The sequence below is a fragment of the Vanacampus margaritifer genome, chromosome 6 (assembly GCF_051991255.1).
Source record: "Vanacampus margaritifer isolate UIUO_Vmar chromosome 6, RoL_Vmar_1.0, whole genome shotgun sequence".
Taxonomy (NCBI): Eukaryota; Metazoa; Chordata; class Actinopteri; order Syngnathiformes; family Syngnathidae; genus Vanacampus; species Vanacampus margaritifer.
The window spans coordinates 27,796,621-27,812,340 of NC_135437.1; the positions used below are offsets into that span (position 1 = coordinate 27,796,621).

Here is a 15,720-nt window from a genome sequence, read left to right on the forward strand (position 1 = left end):
ATAATATATTTTTCATCTATCTACGCCACATACAGTGTCACACAAAGGAATGATAGTTTTGTGTTCAAGAGGCTCAGATTTGATCCTGGTTAAGTATATTTATGACTGTGTTACTTGATTCGAGATCATCATTATCTAATTTCAGTACATGTGTCATTCCAAAATTGGAGGACAACTTTGGCATCAGCGTTAGGAAGAACAGTTTGTATTCGTCCAGCTCACTTTTTTAAAACATTTTATTTGTCATGTGTTGTGTTTGGTTGCTGAATAAGTCTTTTACAGTTTAAATAGTTACATTTTATTTGAAGTATTAATCTAATTACAGTAACAGGGTTGTAAATCAATACTAAAGTTAGAGTTTTGCTTAAGTATATGCTACCTGTGTAGTTGCTAGGGTAACTGTTTAAAAACAAACTTACATTTGTAAAAAAAATAAAAAAAATAAAAATAAATAACATAATAAAAAAATAATGTTATTCTTAATAATGTATTTGATATGTACAGGTTGGTGATCAAGAGGAATGGGAAATAGTTGCTCAAGAGCTGTTTTGGTATTTTTTAAAAGTACATTTCTGTATTTTCTGCATGTTTTATGTGACATTTCATGGAGGTGGGGGAGAAAATGTTCTTGAATTTTGTAATGACCCATATACTTTTAATAATAATAATAAACTTTTAATAATAATAATAATAATAATAATAATAATAATAAATTTGCATGCATTTACAGATTTTTTTGTTTGTTTTCATGAGCTTTTATTTTAACGGGTTGCCCTTTCGCTTTAGACTTTTACTCTGAAGGCGTCAAGCCGGTGGGCGTGACCGCATCGTCCCTGGCTTGTGATTGGTCCGTTCGCTGTCGCCACCCGGATCGCGAGGATGAGTCGTGTTGATTTCATAAGTCATCATGGCGCTCACGTCTATGGGCAAAGGTAAAGAAGAGTCTTCTTATTCTTCTTGTAGTCCCCCTAGCTTGTCGTCACCTACGCTCACCTTCATTGTCAACCACACGGCTCCAATTCACATTTGTTTCAAACGAGATTTTAACTCTGGTTAATGTTACTTAAACCACAGCCAGCTTGGTTCTACACTCGAACCGAGCCAGTGTTGAAATTAGCCAGTGCCGCTGATCACATTTAACTTCACAGTAACTTAGTTTACTACATAATGTTGCGTCTGTACTCTTTCGTATGCTTTTTGGGGTGGTTGCTTTATCTCCGCCGCCAGTCGTTCAACCAGCTGCGCGATAAGTAGTTGACGAATGGGCTGTATGATAATGCTAGTAAGCTAACATTAGCCTCCGCCTACACTGTGTTGTCAACCGGGGGTCGTTTAATGTCTCTCATCGGCAATTTACTTATCACTCGGGATTCCTTTTTCAACCTTCACGTGCAGGAAAAAATGCATTTTATTGACTGCTGATTCTAAACCGACATATGCTTTTTGCACCCTTTCTTTTTAAGGGGCGGGGAGAAATCACCTTTATTCAAAATACATAACCGTTTCTTAATAAATTACCATGATAAAATGTTCAAATAAACATAATACATTAACTTGTTAAACTACATGACTTGGCAGGTAAATAAGTTTGTTATGGATTTTTCGAAAGGAAAAAAAATAAAACGAGTAACCCACGTTACGGTACATATGCGATATGCGTTTCATGTATAAATAGACATTTTTTCTCTCTCTCTATTTTGCTCATCAGCACAACAACGAATTTTGTAGTTTAGCCTACTGAAAAATATATATTTTAACTGTAATTAGTCGCACAAGTGACTAGATGAAAATGTAAACGTTTTTGGCGTGCGGGCACACACAGCACCTCGGCTTAAACATCGCCAATGTGGATACAACCTTGCTTTTAAGCACTGTGAACATGTTTTCTAATGTAACATTTTTACATTACACAACCTGTTTGTGTCTTAATGCAAACTTGCCATTAGCATCTTTCTATTAGCAAATCATACTCAACTAGTTTTATTCTATGCACTCGCACCTTTTGTTTATGAGGGACAAGCACTGTTTTAACTACAGAATATTTTAGAACATAAGAACAGGTTGCTCAAGAAAGTAGATTTTTATCAGATTTGGCTCATCCCCTGGCATCTAAATTTAAATTACTTCCTTCGGAGTGCATATTCCGCATGCCCAGGTGAGGTAAAAAAAAAAAAAAAGAGTCTTGGGTTCCACAGTGGCCATTGGCCTTTTAAACAAATCTAAATGATCATATGCATTGTTAGGTCATTTTTAACATTCTAAGTTACTTTTTTAATTATTATAGCATTTTCTAAGGCATACCGCATTTACTGTGGTCACTTAGTTTTAATCTTAAAAAATAAATAAATAATGAATTCATTTTCAATATCATTGTCACGCATTTTGGGAATTTCTGGTCATTGTTAATTGTATTTGTGGATTGTTTGTCTTTGTTTTTGTCTTGCTGGCTGCACCCAGAATTATTCCAAATTTCTCAACATTTTTTTTTCCTCAACAAAAGTATCCTTCCTGACGTCACACTTTTTATACGACTGGTCAACTAGTGAAACAGCACGTGTCTGTTTCACTGTGAAGTCGATAGCGTGATGTCTTGCTGAGACAGCAGTTAATCTTGCCAAGAAGGACTTTGTCATGTTCCATTTGCCGTGGAAGTTCATCCCATGACAAATGAAATGAACAAGCAACGAGCAACTCACTTGATTTAATAACCCTGAAAAGCACTTCAGTTGCTATTTTTTTCGAGTGCCGTTTGTTCACTTAACTGCAGAAGAGCAATACCGGCCATCTGTCTGGGGTTTAGGCCTGTTTTAAGTGGAGATTCATATGCATTCGTTTTCATAACAGTGTCCATCCATCTATTAATTTTTTCTGCCACTCTAAATTCTTGTTGCAGAGCACCCGTATCGCCATTTAATTGAACCGCTGTCAGACGATGGAAGCCTCAAGTTCTTCAACCCGCACAAATTAAACGATCCAAGATATGGTGAGTCTGGACGGAGAAAAAATGGTTGCCTTATATATATTTATATATAATTTTTTTTTTTAATGTATCTTGTAGTCAAGCTTCCTCTGTCCATCCGCGTCTTACTGGAAGCGGCCATCCGAAACTGCGACGGCTTTTATGTCACAGAAGATGACGTCCAAAACATTTTGGACTGGGAGAAGCAACAGGCCTCGACCGAGGTGCCGTTCTCGCCAGCGCGGGTCCTCCTGCAGGACTTCACGTGAGTTGATTGTGGAGATGTCACCCGTTAATATCGTCATTTTCTTCCAAATTCGGTGTCAAATTTGACCTGGTTTTACGTTGACAGCAATGAAAATATTCTGTATGCCATTCTTTCACCATGAATTTGGATGGACTCAAAAAATGCAAACATGCTTGTTACACTTTGTGTTCACATTTGTTGGTCAAAGGGTTATTTGGTCATTTGGCCGTGCAAAACGGATTTTCCTTAGGCAAAGTTTTTTGGGGTTGTTTTAAATCCTCATGTAATTTCCTTTATTTTATGTTAAGACAACAAAATTGCGAGTGGCATTAAACAGCCTGAAGGCTCCTTTTGGAAGAATTAACTATCTGCCAAACTGCTGCTGGTTGTGAAGTGAGTTGAGTTCACTTTCACCAAACAGCCCAAATATTTGCTGGCCAGATAACGCTGAAATCAAAACAACTCTCGTTAGGTCGCTGGTATCTCAAGGCACCGCCACGTGTGTGTGTGTGTTAAGTCAAGGAAAATGCTGGGGAGCTTGAAACCGTCCTGGAAGCTGACTGTGTTGCAAAGCCACATATGTACAGGTTCCTGCAGAAACATCCACCTGTTGGTGTTTGAGAATCTTGAAAGAGTAAAACAGCGTTCAAAAGATCAACCAAACATACGAAAGAGCCGATAAGAGGGAAATTGGTGTGTCAGTTATTGCGCAAAATTCGCCCCTCAGTTACATCAGAGCTGAATGGAAGTTCAAAACCAGTCAGTCGCTGACACATTTTTAGAAAAAAGTAAGTAAGGAAAGTTTTACTTGGTTGTTTAATTACACAAGGAATCAGTAGGAACTCCAGAGACTCAACTATTTGTTTACAAGCAATTAAAAAAAAAAAGCTTAAATTTATTGATGTGCAAAGAATCGTCACAATCTACTCCAGTCTGACTCGCTAATGCTAATTAGCGCGCTACTCGTAGCACTTTTATCACTCAAAAGAACGGCTATACATACAAAACGCTTCAGGAATGTATGCAGAGAAGCATGTTAACATTACTTACCGGCATATGCTCTTCCTACCCTGCAAAAAAAAAAACTTTCATTGGCATAATTGATTGTGACTTTTTCCTTCTACTCTCTAATGTGGCTACAACTTAACAGTGTATCAGAACGCGCGGAACCACACTGCCCCTAAGTGGCCAAATCGGGTACAACATGAACAGCGCTCCCAGTAAAAGCGCACACGGGCAAACAGTATGAAATGATTTAAATAAAATCGATTTAAAATCAATTCTGAATCGTACTAAATGAGAATCGCAATTCTTATGAGAATTGTTTTTTTTGGCACACTCTTTTATCCCCCACTAGTGGCATCCCTGCAATGGTGGACCTCGCAGCCATGAGGGACGCGGTTGTCAAACATGGCGTGGACCCCGGGTTGGTCAACCCCAAATGCCCCACGGATCTCATTGTGGACCACTGTCTGCAAAAAGACTACAGCAAATGGTGGGCTTGCGGTCACGTCACACTTTCATCGTAGTTTTTTCTGTTTCTTCGAATTTGTCTACATTTTGTATTGGGAGCTTAAAGTGCTCCATTTGTCTTGTCAATTTGGCTCATGGGCTCGCCAGCGCCATACAGAACGCTCCGAACCCCGGCGGAGGTGACGGCGGTTCCCGGCCGGCCCCTTCCAAGCCTCTTCCGCGAGGAGGCTCGCACTGCGGAGGCCAGCGGGGCTCCTGTGGCAAAACGGCCTGCAACGACCCCCCTTCGTCAACGGGGGGGCGACCTCACGCCTCGGTCCAGCAGATCGAGAACACGCCGCTCCTCTGCCCTTTCCACCTGAAACCGGTTTCTGAGTGAGTCGTCAGCTCACAAAAAGATGTTGTTGTTTTTTTTTTAAAGCTATGAATTTGTTCTGGTTCCCATAATTACAAATTATACATAAAAAAATAGAAAAATAACACTCTACAGCTGTTTACGTTATAAAAACATTCAGTGGAAGTGTTCTCAGAACGTCTTCTAGAATATCATGTGACATCACTGTCATCTGATTGGCCAACAGATGTCTGCGTTTCTTTAAGTGATGTGGCAAGGAAGTCAATTTACTCGACTGCTTCCTCGCATTTCCTGGTTTTGAGAGACCACCAAGTCATAAAATACAGTATTTACTGTACATCTATATTGTGTTTAAAAAAAAAAATACTTAGCCAGATGTTTTTGGCCAGGACTCACTTGAAAAAGAGATCTGTGGATCTCAATGGGATTTTCCTGGTTAAATAATGGTTAAATAAAAAATATGTACCTGTGGATGACATATTGAATGAAGCTTGTGGTAAAAAAGTTGCGCAAGCAGAGAATAATAATTTCTCAAAAATAATTAAATATGTCCAAAAATAAATCCATGCTGGGATATCTGTAAGAAAATGTGAAATTATGAAGGTCATGTTATGAGAAACAAGTGGTGTCCATTTTTTTTTTCTATTGAGGGCTAATATATGTTGTTTAGGTTCCATTTCACCAACTTTAATCAAGATTTTCTCTTTTTTTTAGCTACTTAAATCCCAATCTTTAAATGGAAATATCTTCACCAATATTTCCGCAATCTATTCATCATTGGAAGCATTTTGAATGCCCTACAGAAAGTGGGTCAGATCACTCAGAAATCAAGTTGCCTATGTTTTTGGGATAGTTGTCTTTCGGGTGAAATTTCAGGAAGAACAAAAAAAAAGCACTACGACATTTATAGGTGGAACCCCCAACCTCCCCAATTTTTTTATGTGCATCACCAACAATTGAGATTCTCCAAACCTTTTTGCACAATTTTCTGATCTCTAACAAGGAGCTGAATGTGATTTTTGCATGTCTTTCTCTGCAGAGGCGACACATCAGTGAAGAATCAGGAAATGGAGCTGAGCAGAAATAAAGAAAGACTTCAATTCTTTAAGGTACAACTTTTAAGGTCAGAATGTCCTGAAACAGAACGAATGACCCCTAATAATCTTCCGTATGCATTTTCACGCAGTGGTGCTCGAAAGCCTTCAAGAATGTGAATGTGGTTCCTCCGGACGTCGGCGCCGTCCACCAGGTCAATCTGGAGTATCTTTCCCGAGTGGTCCAAATTCGCGGCGGGTTGATCTACCCGGACAGTGTGGTGGGCACCGATTCGCACACCACCATGATCAACGGTCTGGGCATCCTGGGCTGGGGTGAGGACGCCGTCACCTTGTCATTTGGCCCAAGCGTCCAATTCTGATTCCATTTTTATATTTGTCTATTTACATGTCTTATTTCTAGTGACACTGTATGAGTTGCATCAAACACAATACTTATATTTTTTTCTATTCTCTTTTTTTTTTTAATTCATAATTTGGGTTATTTTGACCCAATTGTTTTTAGAGTGTATGTACTTACTGGCATATATTGTTTACATTCTTAATATCGCTGCAGCCCATCGAGTCACTTATAGCGACAATTTGAATACAGCCAGGAAGAAGAGCTTATTTCTTCTTCGTTTGTTTGTACGACTCCTATTATACTGCCTCTGGTGGCCAAGCTGGGCACACAAGAAAAAGTGGCAGAATGAATTGAAGCGTTCAATTCTTTTACATTATATTAAATTGTGTTTTTATAAAGTACAATATTATGGAGTGCTCGTTTCTTTTTTGTTTTGTTTTGTTTTGAGTTACAAGTAGGCATGGGACAATTACAGGTTTGTCAATTTCAATAACTGCTAATAATAGCTGTCACCGGTAAGAGTGAGGGGACCCCTAAGCTAGTGAAAAATATGATTGGCTGCTTGCAGAGTTGAGTAAATGAGCCTCCAATTAACTTTTTTTCTCGGTGAGCAGAGAGGGGAGGGGTGAACAGTTACGAATAGAAGAGGAGTGAGGGAGCAAGACGAAAGAGACAGATATAAACTGTACACAATATTCTTTATTTAGTTAAAAAATAAAATAAATTGTTTTCAGTGGGAGGAAAATGCTCTTTTTATTTACCATAAAACAAAACTGTAATTTTGATGATACTGCGATATTTTTGCTCACAGTTCAAATCGAAGTCTAATAGTAATAATACATTTTTGTTTGAATGGGTTGTGATGACTGCACAAGATTCAAAATCAAAACATGACAAACACTCGCTCCCTTCGCCGCCCGCTAGGTGTCGGCGGGATCGAGTCGGAAGCGGTGATGTTGGGCCAGCCCGTGTCTCTCACCCTCCCTCAGGTGGTGGGCTGCAAGCTGGTGGGCTCCATCAACCCTCTGAGCACCTCCATCGACGTCGTCCTCGGCATCACGAAGGTCTCACCCGTCCGCTGGCGTGAACACGTGCCCGATCGCTCTCGGCACGCGCTCACGTCGTCCGTTTGTCGCGCAGCACTTGCGGCAAGCCGCCATCGCTGGCAAGTTTGTGGAGTTTTTCGGACCCGGCGTGTCGCAGCTCTCGGCTCCGGACCGGACCACCATTGCCAACATGTGCCCCGAGTACAACGCCACCGTCAGCTTCTTTCCTGTCGACCAGGTCACCATTAAGCACTTTAAAAAGACACGTGAGTATGAAGTCGTGGTTTTGTCATTTCGACACGCAGTCCTTGTGGGCTTGAACGCCGTTTCGTCCATTTGATTTCAGACTTTTCCCAAGAGAAGCTCAAGTTACTGGAGTCCTATCTGAAGGCTGTAAAGCTCTTTAGAAGCTACGAGGACCCCGCAGAAGACCCCCACTATTCGGAGGTAAGAACTCACAAGTATCAATTAGAACAAATGTGCTATAATAGAACAAATAAATAAAAATATACTTTAACATTATGCAGGAGGGAGAAAACCCAATTGCTCATGTAAAATATGTAAAAAAAATAAAATAATAATAATATTAATTAATGAAATAATAATACACTAATTGTTATGTTTTAGTTATGCTTAATTAATTTAAATTACTTATGTAATAACAAATAAAAAAGCTTGGCTGTATTTTATTGGTTGCTTTATTTGAAACTACAAACAAAAACGTATATCTAAAAATGTATAAAATAAGCTAAAAATTGAATTAAATAAATATATAAATAATAATTGTAATATATTATAAAATAAATATTGTACAGATTACACTTGTAGGAGTAGGAGGAAGTAAAAACTATTTACAATAAATAAATTCCCTTACTAAATGAGATTGTGAATAAAAAAATAAGTCAATTTAAAAAAAGTGAATTAAAGTATTTTAGTCAGTCAAGCTCAGGAAAAGCAGATGAACTAATAAAATTAAATTATTATTATTATTATTATTATTATTTTAAGTTTATATTAATTCATGAAAAAATACTTAATCATTTATAAATTTAGTTATGCTTAATTAGTTTTAATTATCTATTTAAAAAAAAAAAGATTGATGCTTTATTGATTGGTTTCATTATTTCAACCTACAAATAAAAACAATATATAAAAATTTATAAAATAAGATACAATTAAGAAAGAAACTATCAATGAATATAAGTAATTATTTTAATATATTATAAATGTTCTGTACAGATTGCACCTTCAGGAGTAGGATGAAGTAAAAATAATACAATAAATATAGTCAATAAATTCCATTACTAAATGAGATAGATTGTAAATAAAAAAATAAGTAAGTAAAATAAAGTAAATAAACTTATTTTAGTCAGCCAAGCTCATAAAAAACAGCTGAATTAATGAAATTAATGAAATACAAATAAATCAAAATGAAATAGTTTAAGTTAAATGTTTGTAAAAAATAAATAAATTAATTAATTAATGAAATACATTTGTCTTAGTAAACCAGTCAGCCAAATGAATCCACTCTTGCTTTAAAGACTTTCTGAAAATAAGTGGAATCTTAACTTCCATTTGTGTTATGACCACGTTTGGACCGTTGCATTTGCGCACAGGTGATCGAAATCAACCTGAGCTCCATGGTGCCGCACGTCAGCGGGCCCAAGAGGCCGCAGGACCGCATGGCCGTCTGCAGCATGAAGGAAGGATTTCAGAGTTGCCTCGACGAGAAGGTAAAAAAAAAAAAAAAAAACGTCCTCCTCCATCGCTCCCCCGCTGATGACCACATCCCTCCCACCTGACGTCTCCGCCCTCTCAGCTGGGCGCCAGAGGCTTCAACATCTCCAAGGACAAGCAGGACGTGCGGGTTTCCTTCCTCCACGCCGGCCACGAGTACCATCTGGCCCACGGCTCGGTGGTCATCGCCGCCGTCATCAGCTGCACCAACAACTGTAACCCCGCCGTCATGCTGACGGCAGGTAAACAGCCGGGAATCGACCGCGATCAGATGGAGAAAAAAAAAATCTGCTTTCATGTGGGCACGACTTAATGTTGGCGTGTGTGTGTGTGTGTGGCAGGCTTGTTGGCCAAGAAGGCGGTGGAGGCGGGGCTTGTGGTCAAGCCGTACATCCGGACCAGCCTGGCGCCAGGAAGCGGCATGGCCACGCATTACCTCAACGCCAGCGGGGTGCTGCCCTACTTCAGCCAGCTCGGGTAACCGGCTTTGAATGAAACGGAATTTCCTCTTGTGGGATCTTGAAAAAAAATTTGGATTGAAGGTTTGCTTGAATTTGAATTGACGTCTATGTTTCTTTTCCACGACAGCTTTGAGGTGATCGGCTATGGCTGTGCCACCTGTGTCGGAAACACGGCGCCCTTGCCAGAAAGTGTAGTGGACGCCATCAAACAGGTGACTTTTATTTCAAATTAAATCTCCCATTTTGTTCTGGCATCAAGGTTAACGAAAAAAAATATTTTGCTAACGAAATAAAATAAAAACAAACAAAAAATTTCAAAACAAAAACTAACTAAAACCACATTTTAGGTTTACAAAACTAACTATAATTATAGCAAAAATGTCCTTCGTTTTAGTCTTTGGTAATTCATTTAAGGCATGAGTCTTTGGGGAGGATTTTAAATGTGATTTTAAGTTGATTTTTTTTTAGCTCAGCCAAAATGCAACGCTAGGTAAGAAATTAGTTACTTTTTTAATTTTACCATCGTGTTTATTAAATATTGCCCACAATTAATACACGTTTAAAAAAAAAAAAGAAGCAGCTAATACTGAAACTAACTAAAACTAAATTTAAATTAAGCATTTTTTTTTTTAATAACTAAAACTAATAAAAACTTACAGAACCACCCTGAAAACTAATTAAAACTAGTAATACATGTTTAAAAAAAATTATACGGCAACTGACTAAAACTAAACTAAAATGAAGCATTTTTATAAATGACTAAAACCAATACAAACTAACAGAACTATCCTGAAAACTAATTAAAACTAAGTAATACACTTAAAAAAAAAGAAAAGAAAATTAATACCGAATTTATTTTTATTTTTTTACAAAAATTGATCAAAACTAATAAAAACTCGTAATAGACATTTTAAAAAAACACACGAAAAGAAAACTAATACTAAACTATCTAAACCTAAACTAAAATTAAGCATTAAAAAAATAAATAAAAATTTATCAAAACGAACGAAACCACCCTGAAATCGAATTAAAACGAACTAAAATGAAAATTCCCAAACTATAACAACCCTGCGTCTGTCATGACCTGTTGGTCCTCTCTCGCAGGGCGACCTGGTGGCGTGCGGCGTCCTGTCGGGCAACAGGCACTTCGAGGGCCGCCTCTGCGACTGCATCCGGGCCAACTACCTGGCCTCGCCCCCCTTCGTGGTGGCGTACGCCATTGCGGGCACGGTGGGCATCGACTTTGAAAAAGAAGCTTTGGGTGTGACCAAGGACGGGACCGAGTTGTACCTTCGCGACATCTGGCCGTCCCGGGAGGAGGTGCAACGGACGGAGGAGGACGCCGTCATCTCCGCCGTCTTTAAGGATCTCAAGGCCAGGATGGAGGTACGGGCGCACGGGCATTACATGCCTCGCACCTTTCAAAAAGGAGCACTTAACGTTGGGGATGGCTTGTAAGGACTTGAAACCAAACTGGTGATCAACTCATTCACGCCCAGCCATTTTCACTGAAGCAATCCCCTTCGCTCCCTGCTGTTAAACTGGATTTTGACAGATTTTGCAAGATCCACAGAATATTGTGTTCTATTGCTATAAAAACATGGAAACTACCAAAAGAAAGATTAGAGTCTCTTCTTTCATCAGGAAAAAAAGGGTATATTTGTAGCTATTTCCATTTTGCGGCAATTAGCATTAGAATATAGCTAAATCTAATAATTATTCGCAAATTTGTTGAAAACAGTGGGGGGAAGAGCTTGTTTGCAACATGGCCCTTGTTGATCTTTTATACTCTGTTGCTACCTGCTGGCCTTTTTTTTTTTTTTTTTTAAATAACTACCATTGCTTTAAGCGGCCTCTTCATGTCAGAAGCTGTATCAAAGCCTTCTGTATGAAAAAATATATATTTTTAAAACATGTTATAAATAAGTTTTTGAGAGTGACAAAGTACTAAAATATGTATGTTTTGAGGTTTGAATGAGTTAAGTTGCAGGGTTTCCACAGGTTATTAAAATGGATTTTTGCTCAAATGAAGGCCTTAGATGGCATTAAGAAGCATTAAATATGATGTTGAAAGACATTAAAAATGTAAATAAACACCCAACATGAAGCACTAATGCCACATAGTGGCACATAATTAGCTCGACACAAATCTGACTCAATGGTTTACACTCGTTTCCACTTTACAATCTATGGTCAATGAACTAAAAGTTAAACAAATTTGTATTTGGTAACCATATTTTTTCAATTTTATGTTAATGAGTATAAGAAACTTGAAAAATATATTTTATTTTACATTAAGAACAGATATAAATTGTGATTAATTCACGATTAATCGAGAGTTAATGATGGAAATTATACAAATTGTTATCGACTGACAGGCCTAATATATAAACAATAAATGCACATATGTATGTATGTATTAAGTTGCAATAAAAACAGCGTTAAAAGCATAACATTTAGTTTAACTCTTTGACTGCCAAACGTTTTCCGAAAAGGGATGCCGTGGGTGCCAGTCGATTTAAGCATTTTGACTGATCTTTCAAGGTCCACAGAAAATTATGTGTTTGGACTATGGAAACACACATACTACCAAATGAAAGATTGGACTCTCATCTTTCATCAGAAAAAAAAGTTTGTTTCTACCTTATTCCGTTTTTCAGTAATCAACAATAGAAAATGGTTAGTTTCACCGAAATGCTCTGTTTTGAAACAAACGTCTTTTAACGTCTTTGGCACTCCTCCATAGGATTTTACTAAACGTTATTTAACGTTTTTGGCAGTCAAAGAGTTAATGATACCTGCAGAAACCCTGAGTTGGGCTCTCAAAATATTTGTTATCATAACTGGCCAAATATGACCGTTTCTGTATTCAACTTTGATCTTCTTGTTTTCCAGAAAGGGAACCCGTTCTGGAGCAGCGTGGAGTGTCCCGAGTCTGTCGTCTTTCCGTGGGACGTCAAGTCCACGTACATCCGCTCGCCGTCCTTCTTCAGCAAATTAGTACGTTTGGGCCCGCGCCAGCCCGTGCGCTGGGAAAGCAAAAATGTTGACACCTTTGCCCTCTGCCTGTGTCTGAAGAGTAAAGAAGTCCCGCCCCCTCAGTCGATAGACAACGCCCACGCTTTGCTCTTCCTCGGCGACAAGGTGACCACCGATCACATCTCGCCGGCGGGCAGCATCGCCCGGGTCAGCGCCGCCGCCAAGTACCTGCTCAGCAAAAGGTGCGATCGCAGTTGGTTTGCCGCAACAATCATAAGCATAATATTGAAAATAGTGAATGTTATTATGACCTATAATTGTCTTGCGGCACGCGGCAGGCTGACTCCTCGGGAGTTCAACTCGTACGGCTCTCGGCGGGGCAACGACGCCGTGATGACCAGAGGGACGTTCGCCAGCATCAAGCTCCAAAATCGACTGCTGGGCAAAGCGGGGCCCAAAACGCTCCACGTTCCCTCGGGACAAACGGTGAGAACACAGATGAGCAGTTTTACAGTTTTTCGCTTGGGTGGGTTTTGTTTTGTTTTGTTTTTTTTCTGTTACAAGTCAAACTTTAAATTATGAGCAAGCTTTATACTCTTCATTTCATTCACGAGACCACACCCCTAAAAGGTACACACTATATTGTTTTTTCTCCATTTTTTTTATACAATACCGTGACGTATGTAATTTAAAAAGAATCATGTTGTTGCGGTGGCCTGGAACAGATTAATTTCAATTCAACAGGAGAAATTGATTTGATTGACATCTGCACGTAATTGATGCCCATTATAAATGCAATGAACATTATTTTTGACAGCAATATTTCTAAAAAAAACAAACATTGATCACCTCCCAATAAGCCTTTCTCCCTATTTTTTTCAAGAAAAATTATTTAACAATTAATTTTTCAACTACATTGAACTGTTTTCTGTTTGAGTGCTCAAGCATTTAGTGTTGTTTTGGCGCCCTCTTGTGGCTGCTTAGTGTCAAGGACGCATACTATGGGTCAAAAGTTTTAGAACACCCCAATTTTCCTTTTTAGTTTTAAAAAATAAATCGAAATTTATGCAGCCCAATGTCGCAGTGCACTGTGAAAAGAAATAATGGAATTAATCTTTAAAACAAAAAGTATTTTTGACTTTTACTGTAGGCAGATAAATAAATATTTAATATATATATACATATTTTCAGTTTTGGATAATCTGACCACTTTTTTCTTTTCATCTTTTCATTTTTATTTTACTTTACTTTTACTTCTTTTTTTTTTTACCACTTTGTACATTTTCAAGATATTCTTTGAACTTCAACTGCTTGACTTTCAATAAAACTCCTGAGTTAAATAGCTTTAACTTTGACAGCACTAAACTTACCAGTAAATTGAACGTTTTCCTGTTTTTCTCAGCTGGACGTGTTTGAGGCGGCCGAGCGTTATCAGAAGGACGGCGTTCCTCTCATCATCCTGGCCGGGAAGGACTACGGCTCGGGAAGCTCCCGGGATTGGGTGGCCAAAGGACCTTATCTACTGGTACTAACACACGGGCGGGATGTACTTTCACAGCGTCGGCAACTTTTGTTTTTTTTCGATAACGTTTTTAAGGGGAAAATAATCGTCCGGGCCCTACTTGTAAATGTAAAGGTCCCTCCCGTGTCCTCCCCCCAGGGCGTCCGCGCCGTCATCGCCGAGAGCTTCGAGCGTCTGCACAAGAAGCAGCTGGTGGGCGTGGGCATCCTGCCTCTGCAGTTCGCACCCGAGCAGAACGCAGACACGCTGGAGCTCGCCGGCACCGAGAGGTTCAGCGTCAGCCTGCCGGAACGTCTCGCGCCAGGCCAGCAGCTCACCGTCAAGGCAGGACAGGACGCGCTTCTTGCACATCGTCCATTTTGTGTAACGCTCGTCCTCACGCCGTTTGTTTTGTTTCAGACGAGCGACGGCAAAAGTTTTGCGGTGACGGCGCAGTTGGACAACGAGCTGGACGTCATCTTTCTCCGGCACGGCGGCCTCCTGAGATACGTGGCGCGGACAATGCTTTGAAACGCGCGCACTGGACTACTTTTGCCACTCGCGTTTGTCGTCGGAACGGACGGCAGACATGTCGCTCATTATTTGCTTGACTGACTGAAATGAGGACCTTTTGGAAGACACTTTTTGGGGGGACGTATGTCGGCTGGAATTATTTGGACTTTCTCGACAAAAGTCAGCGAAATGCTGAGATACGTCGTCACGGATGTGCTTTTTTTTTGTGTTTTGTCCACGTTTCAACTAAAAGTTATTCCATCAACCCAATGTGTGTGACTCATGCTAAAGTGTCTTATTACGTTTTTTTGGATGTTGTTTTCCTCAATGTCCTGCATTTTTGTGTTGATTTTTATGTGCGGCATCATGATTTTGAAGCCATTTTGAATGATTGCAAAATAAAGTCACGTCTCCAGCGGCCTTGTCTATGATAAATGAGATCACAATTTTAGAAGTGAAACAGCACCACATTTATCTGGATACAAACAAATCCGGCTGGTAACAAACTACAGCAGCGAGGTTATGGACTGGTCGCCAGTCAACCATAAAGCACATATGGAGACGATTCACACTCACACGTTGACCGAGTGCATGGATGGATGGACAAAAAAATTATTACATGACCTGGTCTGTTTACAAAATCAAATGTGGACCGAAGGAGGACATCAAGTGACCTAAGGTGCTTCTAGAAGTTAGGTCATTTTTTTGTCTTCATTTCTTAAATATGAAAAAAAAAGTTACAAATATATACTGTACATATATTTACATTAACATTTTAAATGTAAAAAAATGAATGAAAATTTGACAAACTACATTACCTTGTACCATTCAAATGCATTCACGATTCAAAATAATCATGTCTGAAATACTCTTGTATGTGTGACATGAAACATTCAACTTTTGGTACATTCTTATTCCATTCAACAACAAAAAAAATTGTGTGGCATCTTTTATCATTTTCCCCAAAAACTTTTGATACAGGCTTGATTGAATATCATCAGAATATATATATTTTTTAAGACTATGAAATCCTTACTTCTTTTAAACTATT

General features: G+C 39.0%; 1 protein-coding gene across 1 annotated transcript; it reads left to right on the forward strand.

Moving 5' to 3' along the window:
- The first annotated feature begins 559 nt into the window (after positions 1-559).
- ireb2 (iron-responsive element binding protein 2) lies at positions 560-15,087 on the forward strand. Its single transcript, XM_077567769.1, has 21 exons — positions 560-932; positions 2,894-2,983; positions 3,059-3,224; positions 4,564-4,701; positions 4,827-5,054; positions 6,074-6,143; positions 6,221-6,404; positions 7,357-7,496; positions 7,573-7,744; positions 7,825-7,925; positions 9,095-9,211; positions 9,298-9,457; positions 9,557-9,692; positions 9,804-9,888; positions 10,781-11,062; positions 12,572-12,676; positions 12,755-12,897; positions 12,994-13,141; positions 14,058-14,180; positions 14,316-14,501; positions 14,577-15,087. Exons 1-21 carry the CDS (start codon positions 908-910, stop codon positions 14,685-14,687), a joined length of 2,910 nt encoding a protein of 969 aa, XP_077423895.1. The 5' UTR covers positions 560-907; the 3' UTR covers positions 14,688-15,087.
- Positions 15,088-15,720: the final 633 nt, after the last annotated feature.

What these genes read in the sequence shown, in the direction of transcription:
- ireb2 (XM_077567769.1), top strand. Translation starts at nt 908, where the DNA reads ATGGCGCTCACGTCTATGGGCAAAG. An exon ending in GTCCTCCTGCAGGACTTCAC is followed by an intron (nt 3,225 to 4,563) that starts GTGAGTTGATTG and finishes ATCCCCCACTAG; the next exon opens with TGGCATCCCTGCAATGGTGG. An exon ending in AAAGACTTCAATTCTTTAAG is followed by an intron (nt 6,144 to 6,220) that starts GTACAACTTTTA and finishes ATTTTCACGCAG; the next exon opens with TGGTGCTCGAAAGCCTTCAA.